Genomic DNA, 25,948 nt, shown 5'->3' with positions numbered 1-25,948 from the left:
GGCCCAAAGAGGGCCCACTGAGGTGTCATAGCAGGCACAAAGGTTAGAAAACATGACTTTTTTTTCCTTTTCTTTTCTTTTTTTAGATTCCCAACTGGAAAATAATAGAATTCCCAAACTTGGTGCCACTCCCATTTCCTCACCTCATGGAAATTTGTGTCTTTGTGTGTGTTTGTGTTACCAGGTTTGCTGAAAAGCCCAGTGAACAAGACAGCCCTGACACTGATTGCTGTGAGCTCCTGCATCCTGGCCATGGTGTGTGGCAGCCAGATGTCTTGTCCACTCACTGTGAAGGTGACTCTGCATGTGCCCGAGCACTTCATAGCAGATGGTAAGAGCCGAGCATTGCAGATGCTCCACACCTACTCAGCACCTTGCACCCCTGGCTGGTCAAATGTTTCTACGTAAGGCCCAATGTTAGAATTATTATTATATATATTTCAGGGGAAAAAATGGAGCATCTAAAGACCTTGGAAGAGGATCTTATCATTTGGAGTCTGGATTATTTGAATTAAAGACTACTTTTACTTTTTTATTTTTCTTATTTTTTTATTTTTCTTTTACTTTAAGTTCGGAGATACATGAGCTGAACGTGCAGGTCTGTTACATAGGTATACATGGGCCATGGTGGTTTGCTGCACCTATCAACCTGTATTTTAAGCCCCACATGCATTAGGTATTTAAGCCCCACATGCATTAGGTATTTGTCCTAATGCTCTCCATCCCCTTTACCCCCCACCCCCTAACAGGCCCCAGTGTGTGATGTTCCCCTCCCTGTGTCCATGTGTTCTCGTTGTTCAACTTCCACTTATGAGTGAGAACATGTGGTGTTTGGTTTCCTGTTCCTGTGTGAGTTTGCTGAGGATGATGGTTTCCAGTTTCACCCATGTCCCTGTAAAGGACATGAACTCATTCCTTTTTATGGCTGCACAGTTTTCCATGGTGTATATGTACTATATTTTCTTTATCTAGTAAAGACTGCTTTTAACCTATGAGCAGCAATCAAGTTTAAAAAATAAAGGAAGAGCTCAAATGTGAATGCAGAAAGATTCAGCTACTTCAGAGAACCTACTGGTTCTTTTGATTGTGGATCCATTTCAAAATAAAAATGTCCCCCAAAGAGTATTTGCTAATTAAAATCATATGACAAGAAAGACTGTATGAGTTTTAATGGAATTTTCTGAATGTCCTGGATAATATTTATATTCTCTTCCCTGTAAATATACTTTACAAGTATCTTATATTGTACCATTTACTTTTCACCCAATTAAATTGAATTAATGAGACACTGTAGCCACCTTAGTCATTAGCAAAGCATGGTCCAAGGCCCTGATTAAGGTGGTTGCTATTTATTGCTAAATTGCCCTTCAGAAAAGTTGTCCCAGTTTACACATTCCAGGATATGTTGGCGTTTGTTTCTAAAACACTTCTCACATGGCGTCACCGTCTTTAGATATATTGAAGTTTGGCATAATTATAATAAAGAAGGTATACTTTAACTGTGCAACTGTGCAACTTAATAAATTTTCAGTTTTAGAACTTTTTACACTTTAAAAATTGTATATATTTTACACTTTTTCAAATGTATACGTCTTGATGAGTTTGAAGATAAGTAAATACCCATGAAATCAACACCATAAGGAATGCCATAAACATAGCCATCACCTCTAAAAGTTTCTTCTCACTCTATATTTTTGTGATAAGGACATGTAACAGGATTATATATGAATCTACACAGATAAAATCATAGAATATTTCCAGCACCTCATAAGGTTTCCTCGTGCCTCCTTCCAGTTAGTGCTCTGTAGAGGCAATAACTTTCTGACTTGTAGCACCATATTAGTACCATTAATTCTTAAAAATATTTTTGCATTTTGAGATGTATTGAATGTTTTTGAGATCCTTACCCTCTATTTGCCAGTCTTCCTTCAGTGAAATTCTATTTTATCTCCATGGTTTAAGTCTCAGTGTTCAGAAGAACTTAGCACCATCCTTTTAGTATATTTTGACCAGAGCAAAGTGGAATTTTACTCCCATTCTCTGAAACAGTCAAACTCCTATTAATGCATCCTGATTGTTCCAACTTTACCATAGTGCAGAAGCCCCTGCTTGTTTTTCACTGGGACTGCAAATAAATTCATATACATTCAGAACTTATATTTCTTATTTCATATACATTCATTTGATTTTCAGACCTATGTACATACAAGACTTTGGTTCATCTTTAATGAGTCATATGTGCACATAAGACAGGTAAATACGTGGTGGGGGAGATGGCAGGGAATGGTGTAGGAAAGCAGGAGGAACAAAATTTACAGAAGCAAATAGTTTCATGGATTATGCAGCTAGAAGAATTGCATGTCCCTACCCTTCATCTCTCAGCTGTCACTACTCATTAATTGTGGAATGTTAAGACTTAAAGATGTTCAAGTTTTACATATTTATTTTCATACATGTAGAAATGGAAGCCCTGAGAAAATAACTTGCTCAAGGTGAAACAGTTTAATGGCTAAGAGCACAGGCTTGGAATAATACAAACATTAATCCAAACGCTTGCTCCATTGTCTGCCTCTTTGATAGCAAAGTGAATTCCCCTCTCTGAGCCTCTGTCTCTGCATCTATAAAATGTGGATAATAGTAGTACCTACCTCACAGGAGTATTCTGAAGACTACAACTCCCGCTTTTTATCACGTTCATCAAATTTTCAGATAGCATGTGGCTGAGAAATGGCAAACAGTTGGGAAATAGCAAAATCAAGGCATTACTCAAGAGGGCTACAAACTGTCTTGATGATTTGGAAGGATAGACCAAAGTGTGGTGAATTAAAAGGTGCCCTTTCTCAGTGTGCCCGTGTCTTAAACTTAAAACTTTATAATAGCCTGTGAAATTGTCTGTTTCTGCCTCTAGACTGGAATCTCTATGAGGGTAGGAATTATGTCTTTGGGGAGAAATATTATATTCCCATTGATAAGCACAGTGCCTGGTCCATAATGGATATTCAGCAAATATGTGTCCAGTAGATGAGTGTTGCCTGAATTAAAACTGAGTTGTTCATTGTTCTATAGGATCCTTCTAGTAGATCTCTAAGCACACAACAGATACTGAATCAAATAAAACTAAGGCAGATGATGCATAGCGATCAAAGATGTTTTCAAATGTACCCATGAAGTTTTAAAATGTACCCAGGATTTGTCTGCAGATGCAGAAAGAACTGTTGTGAAACAAGCAGTTTTCATACTCACAGATCTCAGATACACAATGTACAGCACACCATGCAGACCATGTGGGAAAGCACCCATATCTACCAGCTGGCAGAGGGACCAAGTGGAAAGCATGGGAAAGAGCCTGTCTTATGGTATTGCAGGAAGAAATGGGTGAGGCAGTGTAAGCAGGGTAGACAGATTTGAGATTGGCTAATTTGAATCACTTTAGTAGGCTCTAGGGTTTCAGAACTGCTCCTGATTGCCTGGTGTCTGGCTCTCGGGTGATGAAGGAAGAGGATATTCCTTCCCAATGTGTATAAGCTGTATAGAGGAGATGACTGGAGTGTAGGTTCTGGATTGGTTAATATTCATATGAAAGAGATGCTCCCTGGGCAAGTCTTTTGCTTTCTCTAAGATATGACTATCCCTGGAGGGGAGGGCTCTCCCCAGTCAGGAGGCTCAGATGCCAGAGCATCAAGCTTACAGAACATAAGAAAATATAATTAATACAAAAGAAAAAGAGAAATAACTACAGAGTGTACACATCCTGGAGATGTGATGGAGCAAGCTTGGAAGACAGCATTGGGAAGGCCTTGTCCACAGTATCTTAGTCTCTAGGCATAATGGAATCTCCATCCCTTACATGCCATAATATCTTGGTAGGAATGTGTCCTTTCAAATGAAGTAGGTTTTGGTTTGGATCTAAATTTTGTTGCTTAGTTACTATGAAACATAGAAGAGTCAAGTTAGCTACCTGAGTCTCATTTTTCTCATCTATCTGTAAAATAAGGATTATTATGTGATTGAATGTTATAATGTGTATGAAGTGCTTAGTAGAGTGTCTAAAACATTGTTATAGCCCCCAAAATGGTAGCTGTTATTACTCTTATTATCAAAACAGTTTGTAGAGAAAGAGACTTCAGAAGCTGGAATATGGCAAGGCAAGAAAATATAGAAAACTAAATAGGTGAATTTAGCTTCTCTCAGTGAGGTGAATGGAAGAGGGAGTACATTATATGCTCTGTTCTAGCCAAAAGTGACTTTCCCACTTGGAGATGTTAATACTTGAAAGTCCTCCATCTCTGGGGCTCAGCAGGAATCCTGGGAGTATCCAGCATTTGAAGCCAGGTGGATAGCTATCTGGTAATTCCAAGCAAGCTCACCTTCCCCAGCATGATCCTAATGCCTCCTTTGGCAGAAACTCTATCAGCGTTGCTCATCTCATTCCTCCAAAAGCTCTCCAAAGTAGTCTTTATTATCCACCTGTGGGAGATACAGAAACTGGGATGTGAAGGGGAGTAGAATCAAATCATCTGTAGGAATACAGAAGGGTCTAGAAAATTGATTTTATAAATTGTACTACTGGAGTTTCCAGCTCTGATTTCTGGAGATATGAGGGTATTACCTAGGGGGATGAGAGGGAAAGTGATAATAGTGCCTATTTTCTTGAACCCATGTCATCCCTTAGCATTGATATTTATAAATGTGTTGCAACCTAACATAAATGTAGTAACAAACAGAGATGGAAAGTGCACAATTCTATGATATTTTACATATATATATTCACCCACATCATAACACCGGCCCCTTAAGCCTGGCAAAGTTTTAAAAAACATTAAAAACAAAGTCTCAATGAGGCCTGTCGGGATGAAGGCAGCTCATGTCAAGTGCAAGAAGCTCTATTTGAGACCAGGTCTCCCTCGGACCAAAGCCAGGGCAGCTTTCATCCTTTTTCAGTCACCCCCATGAGTTCCAAGCTGCCAAGGTGCTGGCCCTTCTTAGTAGAGAGAGCTCTCAGCCACCCTTACACGTTGAGCTGTCCCTGGTGCTGGATTATTGGATGGGGCTGAGTAATGGGTCCTGTCTTCCAGGAGAAAATGAATTCTGCCCCTTGTGTTACTGCATAGTTATACTCGATGCTTACTGTCCATTATAAAGAAAAGGTCATTATGACATAGCACTTGTGCAGAGCCCAGCTGGCAAGAGTTCTGACACAGTTCCTATCCAAATCCTTGGCAAATCTCACCCCTTCTTTTATCTGGGCTTCTTCAAAGCCATCAGTGGCTTTTTGCCCTCCTAAGCACACACTGAAGAAATGGAACATGTTTGCATCTAAACAGACTTAAGCTAGCATTGTTTATCCAGCTGTGAACTACAAATCATCTGCATTTAGGTCTTCTGGGTAGATAATTCCCAGAACCAGTGAGTCAGATTCTCTGAGGGTAGAGCCTACATATTAATATTCTTTACAAGAACCCTCTAGGTGGTCACTTATCAAGGCTTTGAGAGCTACATCAATAACTCTGTAAGTGTTACTTTTTTTCCATCTAACATATGTGATCACTTCTTCAGACCCCTTTGAATTGTTATAAACGTCTTTAATAAGGGTCTTTTGTTTCCTCCACCTTTGACTTTATTGATGCCCTATTAATGGAGCTGCCTCATAGCATAACTCCAGTAACTGTCATTAGCATTGGATATAATGTGGGCGATCTATTCTTAAGATTTATAATATACTAACCCTGATCACACAGGTTTGGACCTTATCAAAATTGCCATGCAGTTAGCCTTATTGAGAAATAGTTATTAGTTAATATTGAACACCTATCTTAGCTGAGATGTTAGTTTATGCATCTACTGAGGTCCCCTATGTAAGTCAGTATATATTCACCCAGTGTAGTCAGTCAATAGAAGATTCTCCTTTTTTTTTTTTTTTTTTTTTTTTGAGACAGAGTCTTGCTCTGTCGCCCAGGCTGGAGTGCAGTGGCCGGATCTCAGCTCACTGCAAGCTCCGCCTCCCGGGTTCACGCCATTCTCCTGCCTCAGCCTCCCGAGTAGCTGGGACTACAGGCGCTCGCCACCTTGCCCGGCTAGTTTTTGTTTTGTTTTGTTTTGTTTTGATTTGTATTTTTTTGTAGAGACGGGGTTTCACTGTATTAGCCAGGATGGTCTCGATCTCCTGACCTCGTGATCCGCCTGTCTCAGCCTCCCAAAGTACTGGGATTACAGGCTTGAGCCACCGCGCCCAGCCAGAAGATTCTGCTTTTAAGGGAACAAGCTATCCAGGTGAAGTAGGTGAGATAGTTCCACTCCAGTGTAGGCAGGTAACATTCCACCTAGAATTCTCTGTTTTGTTCCAAGATATGTTATACATTGGAAGTTATTCAACTGAGAGTATTTGACAGTCAAAATATTGAAAAAGCACTGTAGGTACCTAATGACCTCTTAAGGAAAGGATGGAAGACATTCATTCAATAACAAGAGTTGAAGGAACCTAGACAGGAAGAAAACCTACTATTATTGAGTGTATTATCTATTGAGTAGCATACAAAGCACTTTACATAGGGTTCTTCCTTCCATTCTCACAGCAAAATTGAGAGTCTGGATTTAGTATCCTCATTTTGCATACATGAAAAGTGGGGCTCAGGGATGCTAGGTGGTTTTACGAGATTAACACATAGATGACGTGGTATGAAAACTTAAGTCTACCTCAGCCCCCAGTCTAAGGTTCTTCTATGCTCTAAGCTTCCAGAGAGGAGACCAGGATAATTATTATTTATTTTGAAGAGAGCAGACTAGTTCTGGAAGTCCTAAGGAAGGAAAACTAGAGAGCTATATGGGTGATGAGTGTGGTCAGGGATGGGAGAAGATGAAGCCTCAGTTTGGAAGTGTCTTCCTCTGCTGTTGACTGTATGACTTGTGCTAGTTACTTAAACATTTTAAGCTTCAGTTACATTATCTATAAATTGGGGATAATAGCAGTACTTATCTCATAAAGTTATTATGAAGAATAAGTGAAATAATACTCATAAAGCTTTTAGCTCAATACCTAAGACCTAGTAATGGTTCAATAAATTAGATAAATGTCAGAAGTTGTAATAATATTTTCTTAATATTGGAAGGGGGGTCATTGCAAGGTAATGAGTTCCCCATCATAGAAAATCTCCTGAGAATAGATGACCACATTTTTACGAAGCTGTAGAAGAGAGGGGAAGAGATGCCTTTGGCTTTAATACATGATATTTTATTTTGGAGCCATCTTATCAAACTGTACATTTTAAAACCACTTAATTATTTTAGGACTTTTAGAATATGTTTGTTTATTCTATAGTACTTCACCCAGAGTCTCACCAATTCTTTGCCTAGGCTCAGAAATGGGTGAAAACAAGGGATGTCTCTGTCTCTTGAATACGTTACTTAGATAAATTCACACACACACACATACACACACACACACACACACACACAATTTTATATATTGATATGGTTGTTGCATCAAAATACTTATGCTAAAATGTTTCTTTATTTAGGTTAATTTAAGCAGTACGCATCATGTTTTAGGTTGAACTAAGTTGATATCCAAGTCTTCTCTGTTCCCTATGACTGAGGTATTTGGGATCTGAGTATTCCTTCTTAGCCCATGAAGTCATAAGGACAAATGCCCACACATTGGGATGGCATGGTTCACCAATATGCCACACATGTAGCTGGTTTTGAGCATAAAATTGTGAATAATAACACTTGCCTACATTTATTTGCTCTTATCCCTACTCGATGTCTTCCATCCCAGAAGAATGAGCTAATGCATGGCTTCATGCTGTTAGAGAGGAGTGAGGTCCATGATTGGCTTCAGAACTAGTTTGCAGTGATTTAAATACATAGAAGGAGTATTTTCAATTCTTAGAAGGGAAAATGACCCCACATTGTAAGTGGATCCTTAGCCACAAACTACCAAACACTTTATTTAAAACAAGTAGTTCCTTGGACATCCTGCTGTCTGAAATCATCCCAGACTTTGTTTTAAAATGCTCTGTGTTGACTGCAGATCTTTGAATACTGTGGAACATGCTTATGGATGGAAGTTCTGTACAATATGGCTTCTGTCTTTTTCTTTGTTAACACATTTGCACAGCCTTGATACTGTCTAGACAAATACACTGTCTTACCTGGTATCTGCCTCTCTATATACCTTTGCTTGTACATTCTTTTCCATCATGTATTTACATACACAGCAATCTCACCCATCTCTAAGGCATAACTTATTTTGTTCCCTCTTCTAGAAAAACTTCTTCAATGAGTCCCCAGAGATAAATAATATCACCTATCATGAACATTACCTAGAACTATATTTGTGACTTTCTAATGACCTCAGTCGACCTCCTATTACTATTGCTATTATGTAAGTGTCATTGAGACAACTGCCACGGTCCTACGAACTGGCCTCCTGCTTTAAATCTAGCCTCTCTCCTATCTTTTCTTAACAATGCAAACAGAGCCATCTTTTACAATGAAAAATATCAATACATTGCTTACATGTATTGCATACATGTCATACTTTCCATAAAACTGTTTATTGTCTTCTTTTGTACTTGTTTTTTACTTCTTTTGTACTTCTTATTGTGGCCTTTACATCCTTGCAAGGTCAGGCCTCTGCCTGTCTTTCCAGTCTTAACTCACAACACCTCTCCCTATATTGGCTCCTTAAATTTCTCTCTTGCCTCCTGCCTCAGGCTCTTTGCACATTTACATGTTGTTTTCTTTGCCTGAAAACTTCTTCCCACATCTCCAGTTTCTCTCATTTACCCTAGGGTATTAGACTTTCCTTTTTTACTTCCCAGCCTCTGTTAGCTCCCTTACGAATCATTCTCTTTGAGCCCTGCTTTTTTTCTGTATCACACTTATTTCAATGTATAACTATACATTTATCTAGTTAATGTTGTTCTCTCTTGCTAGGTTTCAAACTCCTTAAGGATAGAGATTATATTTGTCTTGCACATTATGTTCAGAACCTTGGACAAGGTCCAAAACATACTTGATGCCCCCTAAAAACTTTCATTGAATTTTTTTTTTAAGTTAGTTCAATGGTTAGACTTAATTTTTTTTCAAAGGCAAAGACCACAGCTTATTCATGTTCTAACTTATTGTGATACCCAACAGGGGTTCTGACTCAGTAAGCATATAAGAAATTGTGTCTGTAAAAAATGAAGTAAGAGAGGACCAACAGGTGGACCCAGATGCCCTAAGAAGATACATCAAAAAGAATGACAGTGCAGGAGGTCTGAGGATGCCTCTTCTTCTGTGATTGACTTCACTCCCCAAGGATGTCGCTCCCATCCCCAAAAATAAACTCCAATCAAATTCACACACCCCTCCTTAACACCAAAATGAAAGAAGCTTCGTCCCGGAGCCCAGAAAGAGAGGAAATATAAATTGAGCTGAGATTCAGAACCCCCATAGGGGAGGTGGCAATGAAATACCAATAAACCATATTAATATGCTGAAATCAGGGAGAATAGCTTGAACTCCAACCCAGACTTAATAACTATACGTGAGAGAGTACAGGGAGAAGGCAAGGCTAGGCTTCAGTCAGAATTAAAATGAGATCTGTAATGAAATTGGTAATATAATTTTAAACTGTGAAAACTTTTTTCCCTTCTTCTTTTTCTTATACTTAATGGCCAACTTGCTGGGCAATGGCTGGGAGCTGTGGATACCACCTAGAGTAGATTTTTTTTTTTTCTCCAAATCTCTTCATTAGGAAAGTCTAAATCCACAAAACCATGGAAGAAAAAAAAATGCTTCAAGCCATTTTCTGCCTTAAATAGTAACTGATCCCCAGGTTAAAGTGACAAGCTGCTTGAGGGAGAACAAACCCAGAAAAAACATTCGAAGCAACTGAACATGTTCAAGCTTTTTAGATACCACAACAGCCAGTGGGACTGGGATTTTTAATGACACTCTGTGCTAAGATGTTAGCTTGGCTTCCAACCAGAATGAATTGTTACTAATTTTCCTTCCTAACAAAAGAGATAACTGAGTTTGACGTCCAAAATTGGAGACTAATTTCTGTGTTTTGATAGCAGATTGAGTCCAAAAATATGTTCCCAGGAACTGGGGCAGAGGGTTGTTGCAAGGAGTAGGCAAACTCAATTTTCTCTCATTAATAATTCCATTCTGTTGTTGTGAAAAGAAGGCCGCTTTGACTTTTAGAATGGAAAGAGAGAACGCTGGGTGGGAGCTGTGATGAGACTGACTTCAAGTCTATAGAGTTAGTTGTTCCATAATTATTGGCTTGAGGTTTGCAAAATAGTGTAGAATTGAGGCAGTGGAGCAATCCACAGGGGAAAGAAGGTAGTATGGTAAAGACATTAAGTGGATTGATCTGTGGCCCAGGAGATGTGGATTCCAGACAGGTTCATCTGCTTTCTTCAGTGTTTTTTCTTTGCTTCAGGGTTTTTTAAATCTAAAAACATGCTAATACTCCCTCCTTCAAAGAGTGCTAGTGGGCTGATTCACTTAAAAGTATTTTGTCAACTGTGAGGGTAGTTATGATTATGAGAATGTTGTGTCTTTACCTCACTGTTTGTTTACAGCTTTAATATGTATTAAAAAAAACCTTAGGGTTAGAATAGGGTCTTAGCAGGTAAGGCTAGGTAAGGAAAAGGTAGAACATTAGGGAGGTTGGCCTCCCTTGGCTAGAAGAAGGAAGATAGATAGTTAAAATGCATTAATAACACCATTCTTTTATTCTTATATAGTGTTCTGCTTCTTCCCTTTCTTCCTTACTCTTCTCCATTTTTTATTTTTTTTCCTCCTATGATCAACAAACATTTGCATACCATACTGTCTGTGGCATGCTCGGATACTGGGGTGGAGAGATAGATGAAACACCATCTCTGGCCTTCTCCAGCTTAGTGGTGGTGGGACATGCCAAGTCGATAAATGGTGAAACTCAGTGTGAATGATTCATAATGGGATTGTCCTAGATGCTGTGGAGACACCGATGAGAGGCAAACAAGTATCCCAAGCTGGAGATGGGAAGAAGGTGTCTTGAGGAGGTGCTACTTGAGCTACATCTTAGAGCCCTTGACACTTATCTGGAGAAGGGCAATGGATGATGGCAGGCTTCCCAGGGAGGGGCATGGACACATGTCAGTGCATCCTATAGACCCTGTTTTTCAAACCTCCCAATGGTTGCAGTGATTAGAAATGTTTACGGAACAGTTGCTAAGTGCCAGGTCCTATTCTAAGTGCTTTGCAAGGTATTACTTGTTTCATTCTATTACCTCATGAAGTAGATCCAGTTATATCCTCAAATTTAAGGGACACATAAAAAATTTAAAGGTCATGTTTGCCTAGGGAGGTTATATGACCACCTTAGTGTTACACAGGTGGGAAGAGATTGAACACAATTATTTTGAATCAACACCCACAGAATGTGATAGAGAATTTAATGACTAAGATCATCCTCCAGCTCCTCTATGAATTCATTCCAACTTTGGACAAATCTCTACTTCGTCAGGACTCAGTTTCTTCATTGTAAAATGTAGGAGGGGAACAAGGTGATACTTAAGATTCTTCCCTGCCCCGGTATCTTAAATGGAGAGGGAGAAATACTGGGGTTCAAAGTCCCCGTTTACTTATCTCATGATGGACTTGACCTCCCAAACCCTTATGCAGCCGTCACATTAGTGTCCCCAGTGCCCCCAGGACTCTCTCTTCAGACTGGTTTGGGCCAATCTGCCGTCAGGCAGGCCCCTGAACAAGGAGGTAGGGGGCAGAGACAGCTGAGCAAACAGCTGAGCCCACAAGTTGCCATTTGAAGAAAGCTTAGAAGGATCACATCCAAGCTTGTGGAGGGACTTCAGGCTCCCAAGGCTGCCTGGATGAAAAATCACGTGGTGGGAAGCCTGGCCCCTCCCCAGCTTCCCCTCTTAGTCACAGCTGCAGAGGGACCTTGAACATCTCTGATGCCAGTGGGAGTTTGGGAAGGGAAGAATGCATTGTATTCACATGGGAAAGGGTAAGATGGGAGGAATAATTAACACCTGTGCATCCCTGCTCCCCCTTCCCCAGCCCTGCTTTCCAGCAAAGCCGTGCTATTTGGCTTTTCTCCCCAGCGCGTTCCTCTGGATTATGTAAGCCAAATATATCTGCAGCTGCTCAGCCTTGGGTTTTCCAGAAGCTCTTGGCAACTTTCTGAACCTCAGCTAATGGCTGGGGCATCTCACCATCAGCTAGAGTGATCCCCAGGGCCTGGACCATCCCTGAACCTTCTATTTATTCACTCCCTGGCTTTAACTCTGGCTCCCATTTAAACTTTATCAGTGAGTCTATACATTCAGACTTTCAGCTGACATTTGCTGAGTGCCTGCTCAGGGCCAGGACTTAGATTCTGGAACAAACTCAGGCACAGTCAGCATTAAAGGTGGGTGAGGTGGGGGAAAGAACATAGGATTTGGAAGCTTAAATCCTCAGGTTTAAATCTACACTCCTCCACTGACTAATTATGGATCTTGGACGAGTCACTGTACTTCTCAGAACCACCAATTTTACCATCTATAAAAGTGAAGCTATAAGCCCCTTCCTCACAGGGTGGTGGCAAAGGTGAAATAGAGAGTGGCATAACAATAGCCAAAAATAGATGGTTAGAAAATGCTAATCACACCCTCATAGGGATCACATGTGTCATTTAAAATGCTAGACTAACTATACAGCAAAAGGCTGCTATGGAAGGTAGATGATAATCTGAACCATCAGGTCATATAGACAGTCAGCCAGGTTGCTAGGGAAGCTTGGAGTGTTTTCCACTGGGCAGATGTGGGTAAAGCTTCAGGGAGCAAGAGGATTTTGCTAGGGTCTTTTCCCATTTGAGGAAACTGGATGGGCAAGGATTGGGAGTGAGAGTGCACTTCTGTTGGAGGTGGGAGGAGAGAGGGAGGACAAGAAGGGCAATCTTCTGGGTAAAAAGAACAGTATGAGTAAAGGTGTGGCAGAAGCAGGTAGCACCCAGCAAGGCTGGGGCTCCATGGGGCATGAATGGATCTAATGGGAGGGTTACCCAGGAAAAGCAGTTGAGATTTTATCCTGGAGGTTGGGAGTCACAGAAGCACTGAAGGATTTTAATAAAAAGAGTGTAAGAGTCACAGTTGCTTTTACAAAGGGCAAGGCAACTTGTTAATTCAGAGTTCAGGCTGTGGAGTCAGATACACCTGGGTTCAAATGCTAGCTGTATGAAATAATAGATAATAGATGTTACCAATGTTACTTAACCCTTCTGGGTTATGTCTTAATCTGTAGGGTTGGGAGAATTACATGAGATTATGTTTCTAAAGTACTTGGTAATGTTCATTTTTATTGGAATCACCATCACCATCCTTTCAGTCTAAGTCAAGTCTCCTTGTTAAATGGTCCTGAACTACTTTTTGCATTCAGTCCTTTTGCAATTACTTCTTCAATGTCTAATTTGGTTAAGAGTCTGGGCTATAGAATCTCACTGCCGTGGTTTGATACCTGGCTCTGATATTCTGTAGCTATGTAGCCTTGAGTTAGTTATTTAACCTCTCTAAGCCTCTGTTTGTGCATCTGTGAAGTGGCGAATGTCACAGTGAACCACCTTAAAGGGTGGTTCTTAGCACATATTCAATACTTGCTTAGCACATATTCAATACTTGGAAAACAATAGGCCCTTCCAAAGCTACTTTAAGGCCCATACTGGCAGAGAGTGTAGCTGTCTTATTCTTTTGTAATCCCCAGTACACAATCAGTGTTCAATAAAGATTTGTTGAATAAATGATCACAGTGTAAAAGGTGAATCTGAGGTTGCCAAAGCTGGAGACAAGGAAGACTGATGGGGCAGCCATATTGAGTTCATAAGACAATGTCTGAACAAGGGCATTAGATGTGAAAATAAAGACAAAAGAGTTCCTATAGAGCTAGAACAAGGAAATATGCAACTAACTGCAAGTAGAGACCAAGAAAGAGAAAGAGTCAAAGATGATGTGGTATCTGCCACCTGGGATCCCTGAAAGGTTGATGACCCCAGACATCAATCAACATAAGAAACCCTACTGAGTTGAGGAAGCCTTGCAAGAATAATCTCCTTTTTGTAAAGCTGTGAAGTGTGGTGGTTATTAGCTTCAATACCAATGCTGGAGTACATGGGTTCAAACCCTAACTCAAGCTTCATCTTCTGAAAAATGGGGATGCTGATACACCAGAAATTAGACTGTTATTGTGAGGACTAAATGGTTGTGAATTGCAAGGGCCTGGATCATGGTAACCACACTCAAAAACTAGGGACTGTTACAATTCTGCTGAAGCACCAGCATCCTGATGTGAGACCAAGGATCAGATGCCTACTTCTTGGCTACATTTTTAGATTAAAAAAAAAGGAAAAAATGCTAGCAACTTTTAAAAACACACAATAGGCCAGGTGCAGTGGCTCATGCCTGTAATCCCAACACTTTGGGAGGCCGAGGCAGGCAGAACACTTGAGGTAAGGAGTTTGAGACCAGCCTGCCCAACATGGTGAAACCCTGTCTCTACTAAAAATACAAAAAATAGTCCAGCTACTCAGGAGGCTGAGGCAGGAGAATCATTTGAACCTGGGAGGTGGAGTTTACAGTGAGCCAAGATCATACCACTGCACTCCAGTTTGGGCAATAGAGCTAGACTCTGTCAAAAACAAACAAACAAACAAACAAAAAAACACCTACAATATTAGAACTTTTACAAATGCTGCCTGGATAAAAATTATTAGTAGGAGATGTCACTGTGTCCTGCGAGTAAAATTAGTTTTCCAGATCTCTGAAGGCTGCTCCCCTCCCCTGAAGGTTTGAATCATTGGAGTAATATCTCAGGTGACATCTCACCGCAATATTTGAACAAGGGTGGAGGATGAGAGAGTGATGAGTTTGACACCCACATGAGTGTTAACATGACCTGTGAGTTTCAGGGTTCTAGGGCCGATCATTCCCTACAAAGACTCAAATGAAGCATTAATGTGCTGGGCAGAGGACTTTTTTTGGAAGCAGAGGCCTGAAAAAAGATACAGAGGCCTGGTGATGAGAGCTGGTGTCACACTTGAAATGTGGAATCAATTAAAAATGGCAGCTTCTGCTACCCCAAAAAGGAGGGCATGAGTACAGGGGTGAGGGCACATTGTGGACATATTGTCAAGTAGCTAGCTTGGCAGTTTTCTAAAGTGTAGAATGTTAGAGCCAGAAATTATTTTGAGCCTAATCTTAGCCCATTCTCCTCCTTGGGCATCTCACCCTCAGGCCAAATGAAATAGCTATTTCCTGAAGGCCCAGACTCTGTTTTGTTTCTTTGCAGCATTTCTTTCCTTTTGCCTAAATCCCTTTGCCCCTTGTATTAGTCTGTTCTCATGCTGCTAATAAAGATATACCTGAGACTGGGTAATTCTAGAGGAAAGAGGTTTGACTCACAGTTCCATATGGCTGGGGAGGCCTCACAATCATGGCAGAAGGCAAGGAGGAGCAAGTCACATCTTACATGGTGGCAGGAAAGAGAATGAGAACTAAATGAAAGGGCTTTCCCCCTATAAAACCATCAGATCTCGCGAGACTTATTCACTACCATGAGAACAGTGTGGGGGAAACCGCCCCATAATTCAATTATCTCCCACCAGGTCCCTCCCACAACATATGGGAATGATGGGAGCTACAGTTCAGATGAGATTTCGGTGTGGACACAGTCAAACCATAGCACCCCTCTACTCCATTTAGCTGTAATATCTCAGGTGACATCTCACCGCAATATTCGAACCAGGGTGGAGGATGAGAGAGTGATGAGTCTGTGACACCCACATGAGTGTTAACATGACCTGTGAGTTTCAGGGTTCCAGGGCCAACCATTCCCTACAAAGACTCAAATGAAGTATTAATGTGCTGGACGGAGGACTTTCTATGGAAGCAGAGGCCTGAAAAAAGATACAGAGGCCTGGTGATGGGAGCTGGTGTCACACTTGAAATGTGACACCATTTAGCTGGTTTCTCTACCCCATTTAGCTGCTTTCTTATACTGAACTCAATATGAGGAAGTGTGACAGCTCAAGTATGACTGTTTGTAGGAAGCATTCTCTGACTTTGCAGTATGACTGTTTGTAGGAAGCATCCCTGCTCTGTGCACCCAAAGCTTCCTATTTTATCTTCATCACTACACTGATTATGTTCTATTATAATGCTCTATCTTGTTATCTCTCAATTGAACCATACACTACTTTCAGGCAGGGACTCTTTCTTCCACTTTTATAACCACCCCCTTTTGTCACGGTATTCAACACAGAGTGGGAGCTCAGTATATTTAGATCTGTTCCCTATTCAAGATACTTTTTTAAATAACTTAAAAAAAAACAATTCTGAGACATTTAATACCATTCCTGTAATTATGATTCCTGTTATTGAATTATTGCTTGCAGTTTTATTTTGAAACCCAAAATTCGTCACAAAATTTGACAATGAGGAAGACTCTTCAAAACCAGTCTTGAGCCTAGTAAGCATAAGCTGCATTGCTCTCAAAGCTACATCAGGAATTGGGTGGAAGATAGAATAGGTAATTCTCACCGAGGTAGTATATCAGAAGATTCTTGGAGAAGGCAGAAGCTGAGTTGAGCGTGAAAGGGTAAGTTGGGCTTGGATAGATTCATTGTCCACCTAGAAGAACTCCTTGGAGGATGAGATGAGACTGGTTTGTACAAAAGGAAATTGACCTCGGCTTCTCCTCTCTCCCCAGTTGACCTGCAGCATCAGCCCTCAGCAGCGCCCAGTCCCATCCCCTCCCTAACCTCACACCCTCAGTAAGATCCATCTAGGCAACAGGTGCATACTTACGGCATATTGCATGTTCCAAACACAGTGTGAGGACAGCAAGTTGGGATCTAGAGGCCTTCAGTCCTATTTCAGTCCCCATCCTTCTCTCATTCCAGAGACAACCTCACTACTAGAATGCAAATCCATATAATATTAGATCCTTATGAAAATAACACAAGAAGTCATCATGTGCCGGGCAGTATGCTAGGTATTTTGCCTATAATAACTGTTTACATCTTTACAGACTTTATTCACTCATTGGACAAATATTTATTTCCTGTTTCTTGTGTGTCATGGAGCAGAAAAGATGCTGTGCTGGAAAAGACAGACACAGCCCCTGCCTGCAGCGTGCTTTCATTCTCAGCAGGAGACAGACACCAAAGCAAATTAGCAAAATAACAAAGTAAGCATTGGCAACAGGTGAGAGTAGGTGGGAGGATAATTAAAATGAGGTGTAAAATAATTAAAATATAGGAGAGTTGGGATGGAAGGCTCAGATATGCTGGTCAGGGAAGATCTCTCTGAGACAATGGCATTTAAAGGAACATGTGAAGTTGTGTGGGAGAGGAAAGTGTGTGTGTTCCAGGCAGAGGGAACAACACAGTCAAAACCACTTGGGTGACTTGAACAAGGTGGAACAAGGTCAACGTGGTTGGGGCAGACTGGGTGATGAGTTGTAGAAGTGAGCACAGGAAAGCTTTTCTGTGGAATGGGCATTCTCTTTCCTTTCCCTGGACAAGCACATGGAAGAAAGTAGAGGAGGGTAGAGCTCTGAGCAGTGTTCTTTGGTTCAGGGACATGTACTGTCTGATCCAAGTTTGTGTATTTAAGCTAAGCTGGTTCATTCCACTCCTGGCCAGTTCATGAAGACTTTCAATGCTGCATCTCTGGTCATTCCTCCCCCTTCCTTTACCCCACCCCCCTCATTTATTGTCTTCAGTTTTTTGTTGGTGGTGGTTGTTTGTTTTATTTTCAATATCTTCCTGTTTCCTGTCATAGTTTTCTCTGCTTCTCCTGTACCTCTCTCCATGCTACCATGAGAACCCGGGACAGATGGACTTCTCGGACCTGCCTCTGCACATTTGTCTCAGACACAGCCCCTCTGCCCACTGCCCACTGCCCACTCTGATTCCATCCACCATAGCACTCTTGCAGCCAGCACATTTAACCATGCTGCTGCCGAGTCCCCAACTCCCAGCTGACAATCATCTTCATTATTGGAGGAGAATCAATTTTACTAAGCACCTTGAGTATTTGGAATTTCAAAGGATGAATAAATTGGCAAGGTGAAATTTCAGGGCAGTGGAGGGCAACATTTTTTAAAGGAATTTGCCCCCACCTCCCGTGTTAAGTCTAGTTTTCAAAATCAGTGTGTTGCCATTGAAGACGCTACAAGGGGAATGTCAGGTCACTTTTCCTTCATAGAAATGAGGAAGTCAAAGAGAAACACATCAGCAAATAATGTTGTTTTTGTGTTTTTGTTTGTTTGTTTGTTTTTATTTCCCTGGGATACTGTGCAAGATTATTTCTCAGAAGTGATCTTTAATTGTTTCATCTAAAGGGTATGCATCTTCTTTACTCTGTCTCCTCATAGAGGCTTGTGAATTGGATCCAGCTATTAGTAGCACTTAACTAATTTCCTCTGAGTCTTGCTGGCTGAAGTGCCAGGCTTGGAACAACTTTTAATTTTGTTTTTAATTAAATTTCAGTTGTTTCAAATCACTCACTTTTAATGTCATTTCTTTGCAGTCCTCAGAGGCAGCAGGAGTTGTGTGCTCTTGTTTATTCACACACACAATCTGATGTGTATATATCCATGGTGTGGCTAAAGACTGACTCCTGGCTGAGGACCAGAGCAGGAACAGGCAGTTAGGAAAGTAGAAATGAGTCACAGAATGGGCTTTTGGTTACACTGCTATATCCAAAGCTAATATGTTGTTCAAGCAGGCGTCTTGGTTATTGTGTTTGTTTTTGTGAAACTGTATTTGAACAAGGCAGCATTTTCTTTTGTTTCACAGTAGAACTATCAAATATATGAAGGTAGAAATAGTAAGAATAGCTAACATTTATCCAGCATTTATTATGTGTTGGATGCTGTTTTAAGCACTTTACATCTATTACCTCGTTTACATTAAAAGTGAGTAATCTGAAACAAGGGAAATTTAATTTACATATATTACCTCCCACGTTCCTATGAGATTGTTATCCAGATTTTTATAGCTGAGGAACCAAGGCCCATTTAACTGGATCGTTATCATTTGGTTAGTTAGTGGCATTGCCAGGACGCGAATACCAGCTGCCTTGCTCTGTATTTCTGCTCTTAAACACTACCCTGGACTCTCTGTCTATAAAAAACAGAAAGGCTTCATCATCTAAATGAATTGAACAACAAAAAATAGCAATTGACTAGTTTTTTGAAACAGCGAGATGATGTTAACCTTGTTTGGTCTTTTATAGGGTCTCTGCGCATGCCCATTCCTGTTGTGTAAACCGCAGGAGTGCCCCATGGGGTTTGGTCTGGATTCACAAACCATGGTTTGTCTATTTAGCTGTGCTCTTCCAGATATTAGCAACTCAGAAAGGACAATTAGGTTTGAAAGCAAAAGCATAAATACACTCCAAATGTCCTATGTATCCCATAGTTTAGATCATCATTTGCTAGACCATTGGTTCCAACTGAAAATAGAACCCGACCTATTTTATATGTCAGAAACTTCACATTTTAAAAAAAGGCTCAGCACGTTGGCTCACGCCTGTAATCCTAACACTTTAGGAGGCCGAGACAGGAGGATTGCTTGAGTTCAGGCGTTCAAGACCAACCTTGGAAACATGACAATATCTCATCTCTACAAAAAATTTAAAAGTTAGCCAGGCATTGTTGCAGGTACCTATAGTTCCAGCTACTAAGGAGGCTGAGTTGGGACAGTTGTTTGAGCCCAGGAGTTCAAGGCTGCATTGAGACATGATCGTTCCACTGCACCCCAGCCTGAGCAACAGAATGTGACCATGTCTCAAAAATAATAAAATAAAATAAAAAGGAACTTTACATATCTTGTTCCCTTTGCAAAGAACATTATTTCACTAATATGATTATCTCCCTTCTCCACTATAAAATACACACACACACACACACACACACACACACCCCTATCAGGTGCTCACAGCAGCTTATTCCTTTCTACAAAGCACTCATTCCTATGTGTGATCATCTTAGTGTTAGTGCATTTACTTGCTTAATGCTCACCTTCTCCCCCACGTTGTATACTCTATATGGACAAGTGCTATGTCTTTTATATTTTCTGCTGAATTCCCAGCTTTACAACCAGGCCTGGCACATAAGTGGTGCTCAGTAAACATTTGTTGACAGTATGAATAAATGCATGCAGAAGTTAAACACAATAATCAGCCTGCTGAGAGCTAAAGTGACAGGACCTGAAGTACAGGACCCGGACTGTGGTCTTCTGGATTCTGGTTCCAGGTTTGTAATTAAATAATTGTGTGTAACTTGGGCAAGGCACTTTTACTGACCTCAACTTCTCCATCTGTGACATGATAATGAAGTAACTCCCTAGAACATATCTGCATATACATTGAGTATAATATGATTGAATACCAACTGCTCTAATACATACTTTTTATTCTTTAACTTACTTCTTCCTCACGCTAACCCTACAGGTAGTTACTGTTTTTTCCTGATTTTATTTTTTTCAAATGAGCTTACTGAGTTCGAAAGAGGGTAATACCTTTGCCCAAGGCCACACAGCTATGAAACAGACCTAACTCCAGAACCTCTAACAGCTCTTGCTATGAGGATCAAGAGAGGTATTGGATGTAAGGTTGTTATGCAGTGTTTTAAATGCTAAACAAAAATAAAATTGCATATTATTAAGGCCCTTTAGTGAACCTCAGGTAAGATCTGAAGGGCCACTGGAGAGTGTGGGGAGGGAACTGTGGGGTTTGCCTCTTTTGTTTCCATTTGATAACGTCTATGGCAATGTTCTACAAATAGTTGCCTTAAAGCACCATTTGTCACTCCATTCATTGATTCAAAATGCTTTACTGATTACCTGCTAAGGGCCAAACGCTGTGCTTAGAGATGCCAATTTAAAGATGAATTAGATATGGTTTCTTCTTTAGAAAACTCACTCTCTCCCTAGGTAAATAAGACATCCGTATGCCCTAAACCTTGCCACGTGCTGACTCCTCTGAAAGGGTGGGCTAAATTCGAAGGCACCGGTGGGGATACTGATATAAGAAAAGAGATGCATGTGGTAGGCTTCAGGACAGAGGAAAGACAGGCTACTTCCAGGTGATGGGACCAGGGAAGGAAGACAAATGAGTATAATCTGGGAAGATAGGGGTGGTGTAGAAGAAACTTCAGGATATGAGGACAAAGGCAAGTGTGAGAAGAAGAAAGTGGCATATTTAGTCAATTTCCGCCTATCTTGGCCCAATGTCTCAGCCTCTTCCAACAGAGGACATATTCTTAGCAATTAGCTAGACACCAAAAAAAAACCAATGTTTCATTACCTTCTATGTGTTTGACTCACTACTACAATTTTATATATATTCTACCCTTTCTTCCTTCCCAAACCTTCTGAGGTTGGTGTTATTGCTGTTTTCAATATCATAGAAGTACTAGTAATAGTACCATCATCAGCATTCTTATTAAAAAGGTAATACAGGTGTAAATGGAGCAAATATTAAATTCACCCTCTTGCCTATTCCTAGGATATTTCCAATACTAGTCTGCCCGGTTGATTACTCTTTTGATGTATATCTTTCTAGAATTTTTTCTACACACACACACACATACACACACACAGACACACACACACACACACACAGAAACGCTGAATGGCTATTTTTATGTTTGTTTATTTCAAATCTGAGATAATACCTTATCTATTTTTGGGCAACTTGCTTCCTTCATGAACCATGGACATCTCAATGTGCCATTACACACAGGAGTGTGTGTTAGGTATTGTCCCATTTTGCAGAACAGGATCCCCAAGGTTCACAGAGGTGAGTCATGGGCATAAAGTCCATCAGGTGGTAAATGACAAGGCTGGGGTTTCAACCAGTCTCCTGTGGCTCCTTCAGACTACATTTCACCAGCTGCCTCCAGGAACAGAAGACAGGAATTCACCTTTCGTGCGACATATACCAGAAACTCGTACCTCAGCCACCCTGGGTCCTATTTGATCCCCAGGGCCTTCATTTGGCCCTTGAATAAAAACCTTATTTTTTTTTTCTCCTTACCTTTCCCAGAATTCATAGTAGAACTTGACTGGTGAAAGGCTGGTTACTGGGAAGGCTAGAGTGTGGCTAAGCTGCAGATCCCCATTATTACATTGCCCCAGGTATTAATATTATATATTTAGGCAGCTGTTCTCATCTGTGCCTGACAGTGAAATTTGTTCCATCAACATGACTGTTGAAACTGCTGATTTTTGGATGCTTGGCCCCATGTAGTCCTTTGTAGCATCATAAAACAATTAGATTTAGACTTAGCATTAATTTGAATTATTGTCCAGTTTTCAGAAAATATCTCCTGAAAATGTCATGACGATATATTACATGTCTTTGGAGATATTAAGTATTGAATTACAATATTATGTCACCTTCTCCCTGACTTCTTTGTTTTTTTTCTTCCTCTCTCTTTCAACATGGTATGATTTATGTTTCAGCTACCACCATGAGAAGCTCAGTATTTATAGAAGTAATGAGCGATGTATGTTGACAGAGGCAAAAAATAAAAAATAAATACAACAACCAGAAATCTTAGTGATGTGGATAGGTTTTCCTTGAAGCAAGCAGAATGCAAGGCAGCCATGTGTTAACAGAGCTCTGGGGTCAGAGTCAGGTAGCCTGCATTCTAATTTTGCATTGTCAGTTTCCTAGCTGTGCAATTTAAGACATGTACATTTAACCTCTTTTAGCTCCAATTTCCTTGTCTGTAAAATGGGACTAAAAGTAACACCTACCCTCTAGTGGTATTTCTAAGCAATGGCATTAGTAAAAAGAAAAATCCCATTTTCTATGTGCATTCAATGAGTGAGGCACATACACAGACTTACATTTACCTTGCAAATCCTGCAAGGTAAGTGCTATTCACCCTCTTTTAGATGAGGAAGCAGAGAAAAGAAATATCGAGCATTTCCCAGGGTCACTCAAATGATGAATCGTCAAGGCACCTTTTGAATCCAGATGTGCCCACCTCAAGGTCTATGCTTTTTCCAGTGAAGCCATTTCCAAACAAAAGAGAAGAGAGCAGAAAGCAAGAGACCTAGAGAAACAGGAACACTTACAAACATACACACGCTGACACAAGAGACACAAAGCAGGCAGGTGCCTATGCCTAATTTGGTCAATTGGCATGGAACCCACAGTGTAGTCATGAAAGAGATTTGGGGAGGAATTGCTAATACGGTCATTCTTAGTCCTCACAGTTGTGAGCTGTCCTTTCCAAACAGCTCCTGATGTTTCTGCTGATTCCTTGGAAAGGCAGAAAGAAGCACATCTCATAAAAAAGGGTGGACCCTAAGAAGTGGAAACGGGGCTGCAGGGAGCATAGTGAAGCTGGTGGGTCCTGTAGGCCACAAGGTGCACTCATTTGTTTGTTAATTTCTTCAGCTATTCATATCTTAGCCACAAATTTTCATTCCAAATGTATTGCACCTAATATATGCCAGGCATACTTCTAGGACCCCTACAATGGTTCCTCATTCTTGCAACATGTCTTCAAGTAGGGTCCCTCATTCCCACCCTATGCAGATCATCCCAGGAAACTGTGACAATCAGGGGAAAAGCTGCTAGGATAAGTCAGCCTAGAAGAAATGAGTCTAGCCTGAGTAGGTGAGAGCAAGGTGACTTTGTTTTTTTTAATGAAACTAATATCTGGCTGTGTCCCAAGCAGGATCACCATGTTGCACAATTTCAGGAGGTGCCATCTACATGGGACACAGTGTTGACAGAATTGTCTGTGCTTATGTGTATGTACAAATGTGTATACACATATACATGGGCATACACAATTATCAACTGTATATACACATGCAAAATATATAGTAATATGTATTATATATGCAGACAGATATATGATTGTAAATAGAATGTGTAATTTATCTTGTACATTTTGTGCCTAGAATAACAAAACATGAAGGCCTTAGCCAGGAACTATCCATAGGCAATCCAAATGAATCTTATTTCATTTCCATAGATGCTCTATGAAGTAAGCATTATTCACATTGTACAGATTAAGAAATAGAGGAGGCTTACCAAGACTAGGTGATTTGTTCTAGAATCATACAGCAACTCAGTGGCTCAGTAAACAGATTTAATCTGTTCCTATTAGACTCCTGTCAAAGTTCCCATCTAAGTTCATGTCTTACTTGAGCAACTGACACAGAGAGAGATTTTTCAGTATTAGTAATTCAGAGCTAAATGACCTCTGGATCTCAGGAGTAGTCATCAACCATGTTCATTCAAAAAGCACAGATCTTAGTTAAAAAAGAAATCCAACACTAAAATTGGGTCTGATGCCTAAATTCCCAATGAAGTCATAAAAAGAGTCCAAAAAATAAAATAAATAAATAAATAATTAAATTAAAAGTAAACAGCTGCTTTCAACCTGTAGCCAAAATTCTTCTTTAAAAATGGGAAAACATGTCATGATTTTATTCTTTTCCCGTTGCCTAGTTTGGTACCAAACCACTGTGTTCTTGGGGGAAAAGATACTTTTTTGAAATGTCAAAACTTCAAACCTTTTTTGTCCAGACTCAAACACCCCTAACTCAACTTTGAAGCAAGACCGCAGATACATAAAGGCATGTAGAATTCTGTGGCAACGTGTTTTCAGCCAGACTTTGATCACAAGTCTGAGGTAGGGAAGACTATATATATATATATATTTAACCCAGAATACCCCAAATCCCAGTGGACTGTTCATCTCCATGGTCTTTTTTCTGGGATATGCAGTGATGAGATCTCAATGCCTCTTCTATGAAGTGGTCCTCTCACAGTTATTAGCATTTCCTCCTCCCAGGAGGGAGCTCTAGCCCAGTGATAGTTCCCCTCCACCGAGACGGTTCTTGATTGTCAGTGGAAGATACTGGCACAGACTCTGAGCTCTTAGAAGTTATGGCACTTGGATTCTGGTCTGGCTCTGACACCTGTGGCTCTGAGAGAGTCAGTTGACTTCTCTCACTCCCACCTCCCTCATGGCCAGAAGAGGTTAAGTGTCACAAAGTCCATGTTCTAACTGTGGCTACTTCACTAATCCCAGGGGGATCTTAGGCACATCCCCCACCCCTTTCCTTGACCCTCAGTTTCCTTATCTCTGCAAATGGGTCTGATTATAACATACATTCTCAATAAGGACATAACGTCATCAAAGGGGCAAAAATTGATCTTGGGGAGGGGGTGAAAATATTTTACTCTACGTACAGTGAAAGCATAGTATATAAACAGTACATACAGTGTATAAGCAGATATACAATATATATCTGGTATGAAAATTTCATGGGTAGGAGGTGGTTAGGAAAAAATGTCTAAAAACACTTGATAAAAATATTAAATGTCGAGAAACTCTGGACTAGAGAGACTCAAAGTTTTCTGATAGTCTGTGAAATTAGATACATAGCTATCATAGCACCATAAAATTCTAATCTGTTGTGTAACGATTCCAGGAAACCCCAATCTTAACCAAGTTGCTATCTTCTTCAGAGCATGAAAAGAAAAAAAAGTACTTTCATATAAAATTAACAGAAAGAGGTTGACTGTCTTTAAAATAGCCACTGGAACATCTCAGCGTTTTCTTAGCTTCTTTCTTTACTTTGTCATTTCCATCTGATTCACACACTTTATGGGTATTATAATCCCTCTGTCCATCCAGTGATGTTGGAAGTGTCTAGAACCAGAGAAGACACCAGACTTGGTACCTGGGGAGTGGATGAAAATAGCTTAGGTCAGACTCGGGTTTTTATCTTGAGCTCCATGAACCTCCAGGGGATCCATCGATAGAACTGTGCTTCACTTATTGATGACATTTGCTATACTATAAATTTGGTTTTATATGTTTGAAAGCTTTATTCTGAGAAGTGATTCATAGGTATCCCAAGCACAAAATA

The 25,948-nt window shown here is 40.4% G+C and overlaps 1 protein-coding gene across 4 annotated transcripts in view; it reads left to right on the top strand.

The window, feature by feature from the left end:
* The window catches only part of ASTN2 (astrotactin 2), a 987,199-nt gene that overhangs the window by 377,441 nt on the left and 583,810 nt on the right, over positions 1 to 25,948 (top strand). For all 4 annotated transcript variants that reach the window (XM_007968251.3, XM_007968252.3, XM_007968250.3 and 1 more), the window contains one exon: positions 185 to 331. In XM_007968251.3, the coding sequence (XP_007966442.1) occupies positions 185 to 331 (147 nt within the window). The remainder of the gene's footprint in view (positions 1 to 184; positions 332 to 25,948) is intronic.

This window comes from Chlorocebus sabaeus, chromosome 12, assembly GCF_047675955.1.
Source record: "Chlorocebus sabaeus isolate Y175 chromosome 12, mChlSab1.0.hap1, whole genome shotgun sequence".
NCBI classification, from domain to species: domain Eukaryota; kingdom Metazoa; phylum Chordata; class Mammalia; order Primates; family Cercopithecidae; genus Chlorocebus; species Chlorocebus sabaeus.
Note: the sequence above shows the minus strand (reverse complement) of the source record. Positions and strands in the feature narration are given on the sequence as shown.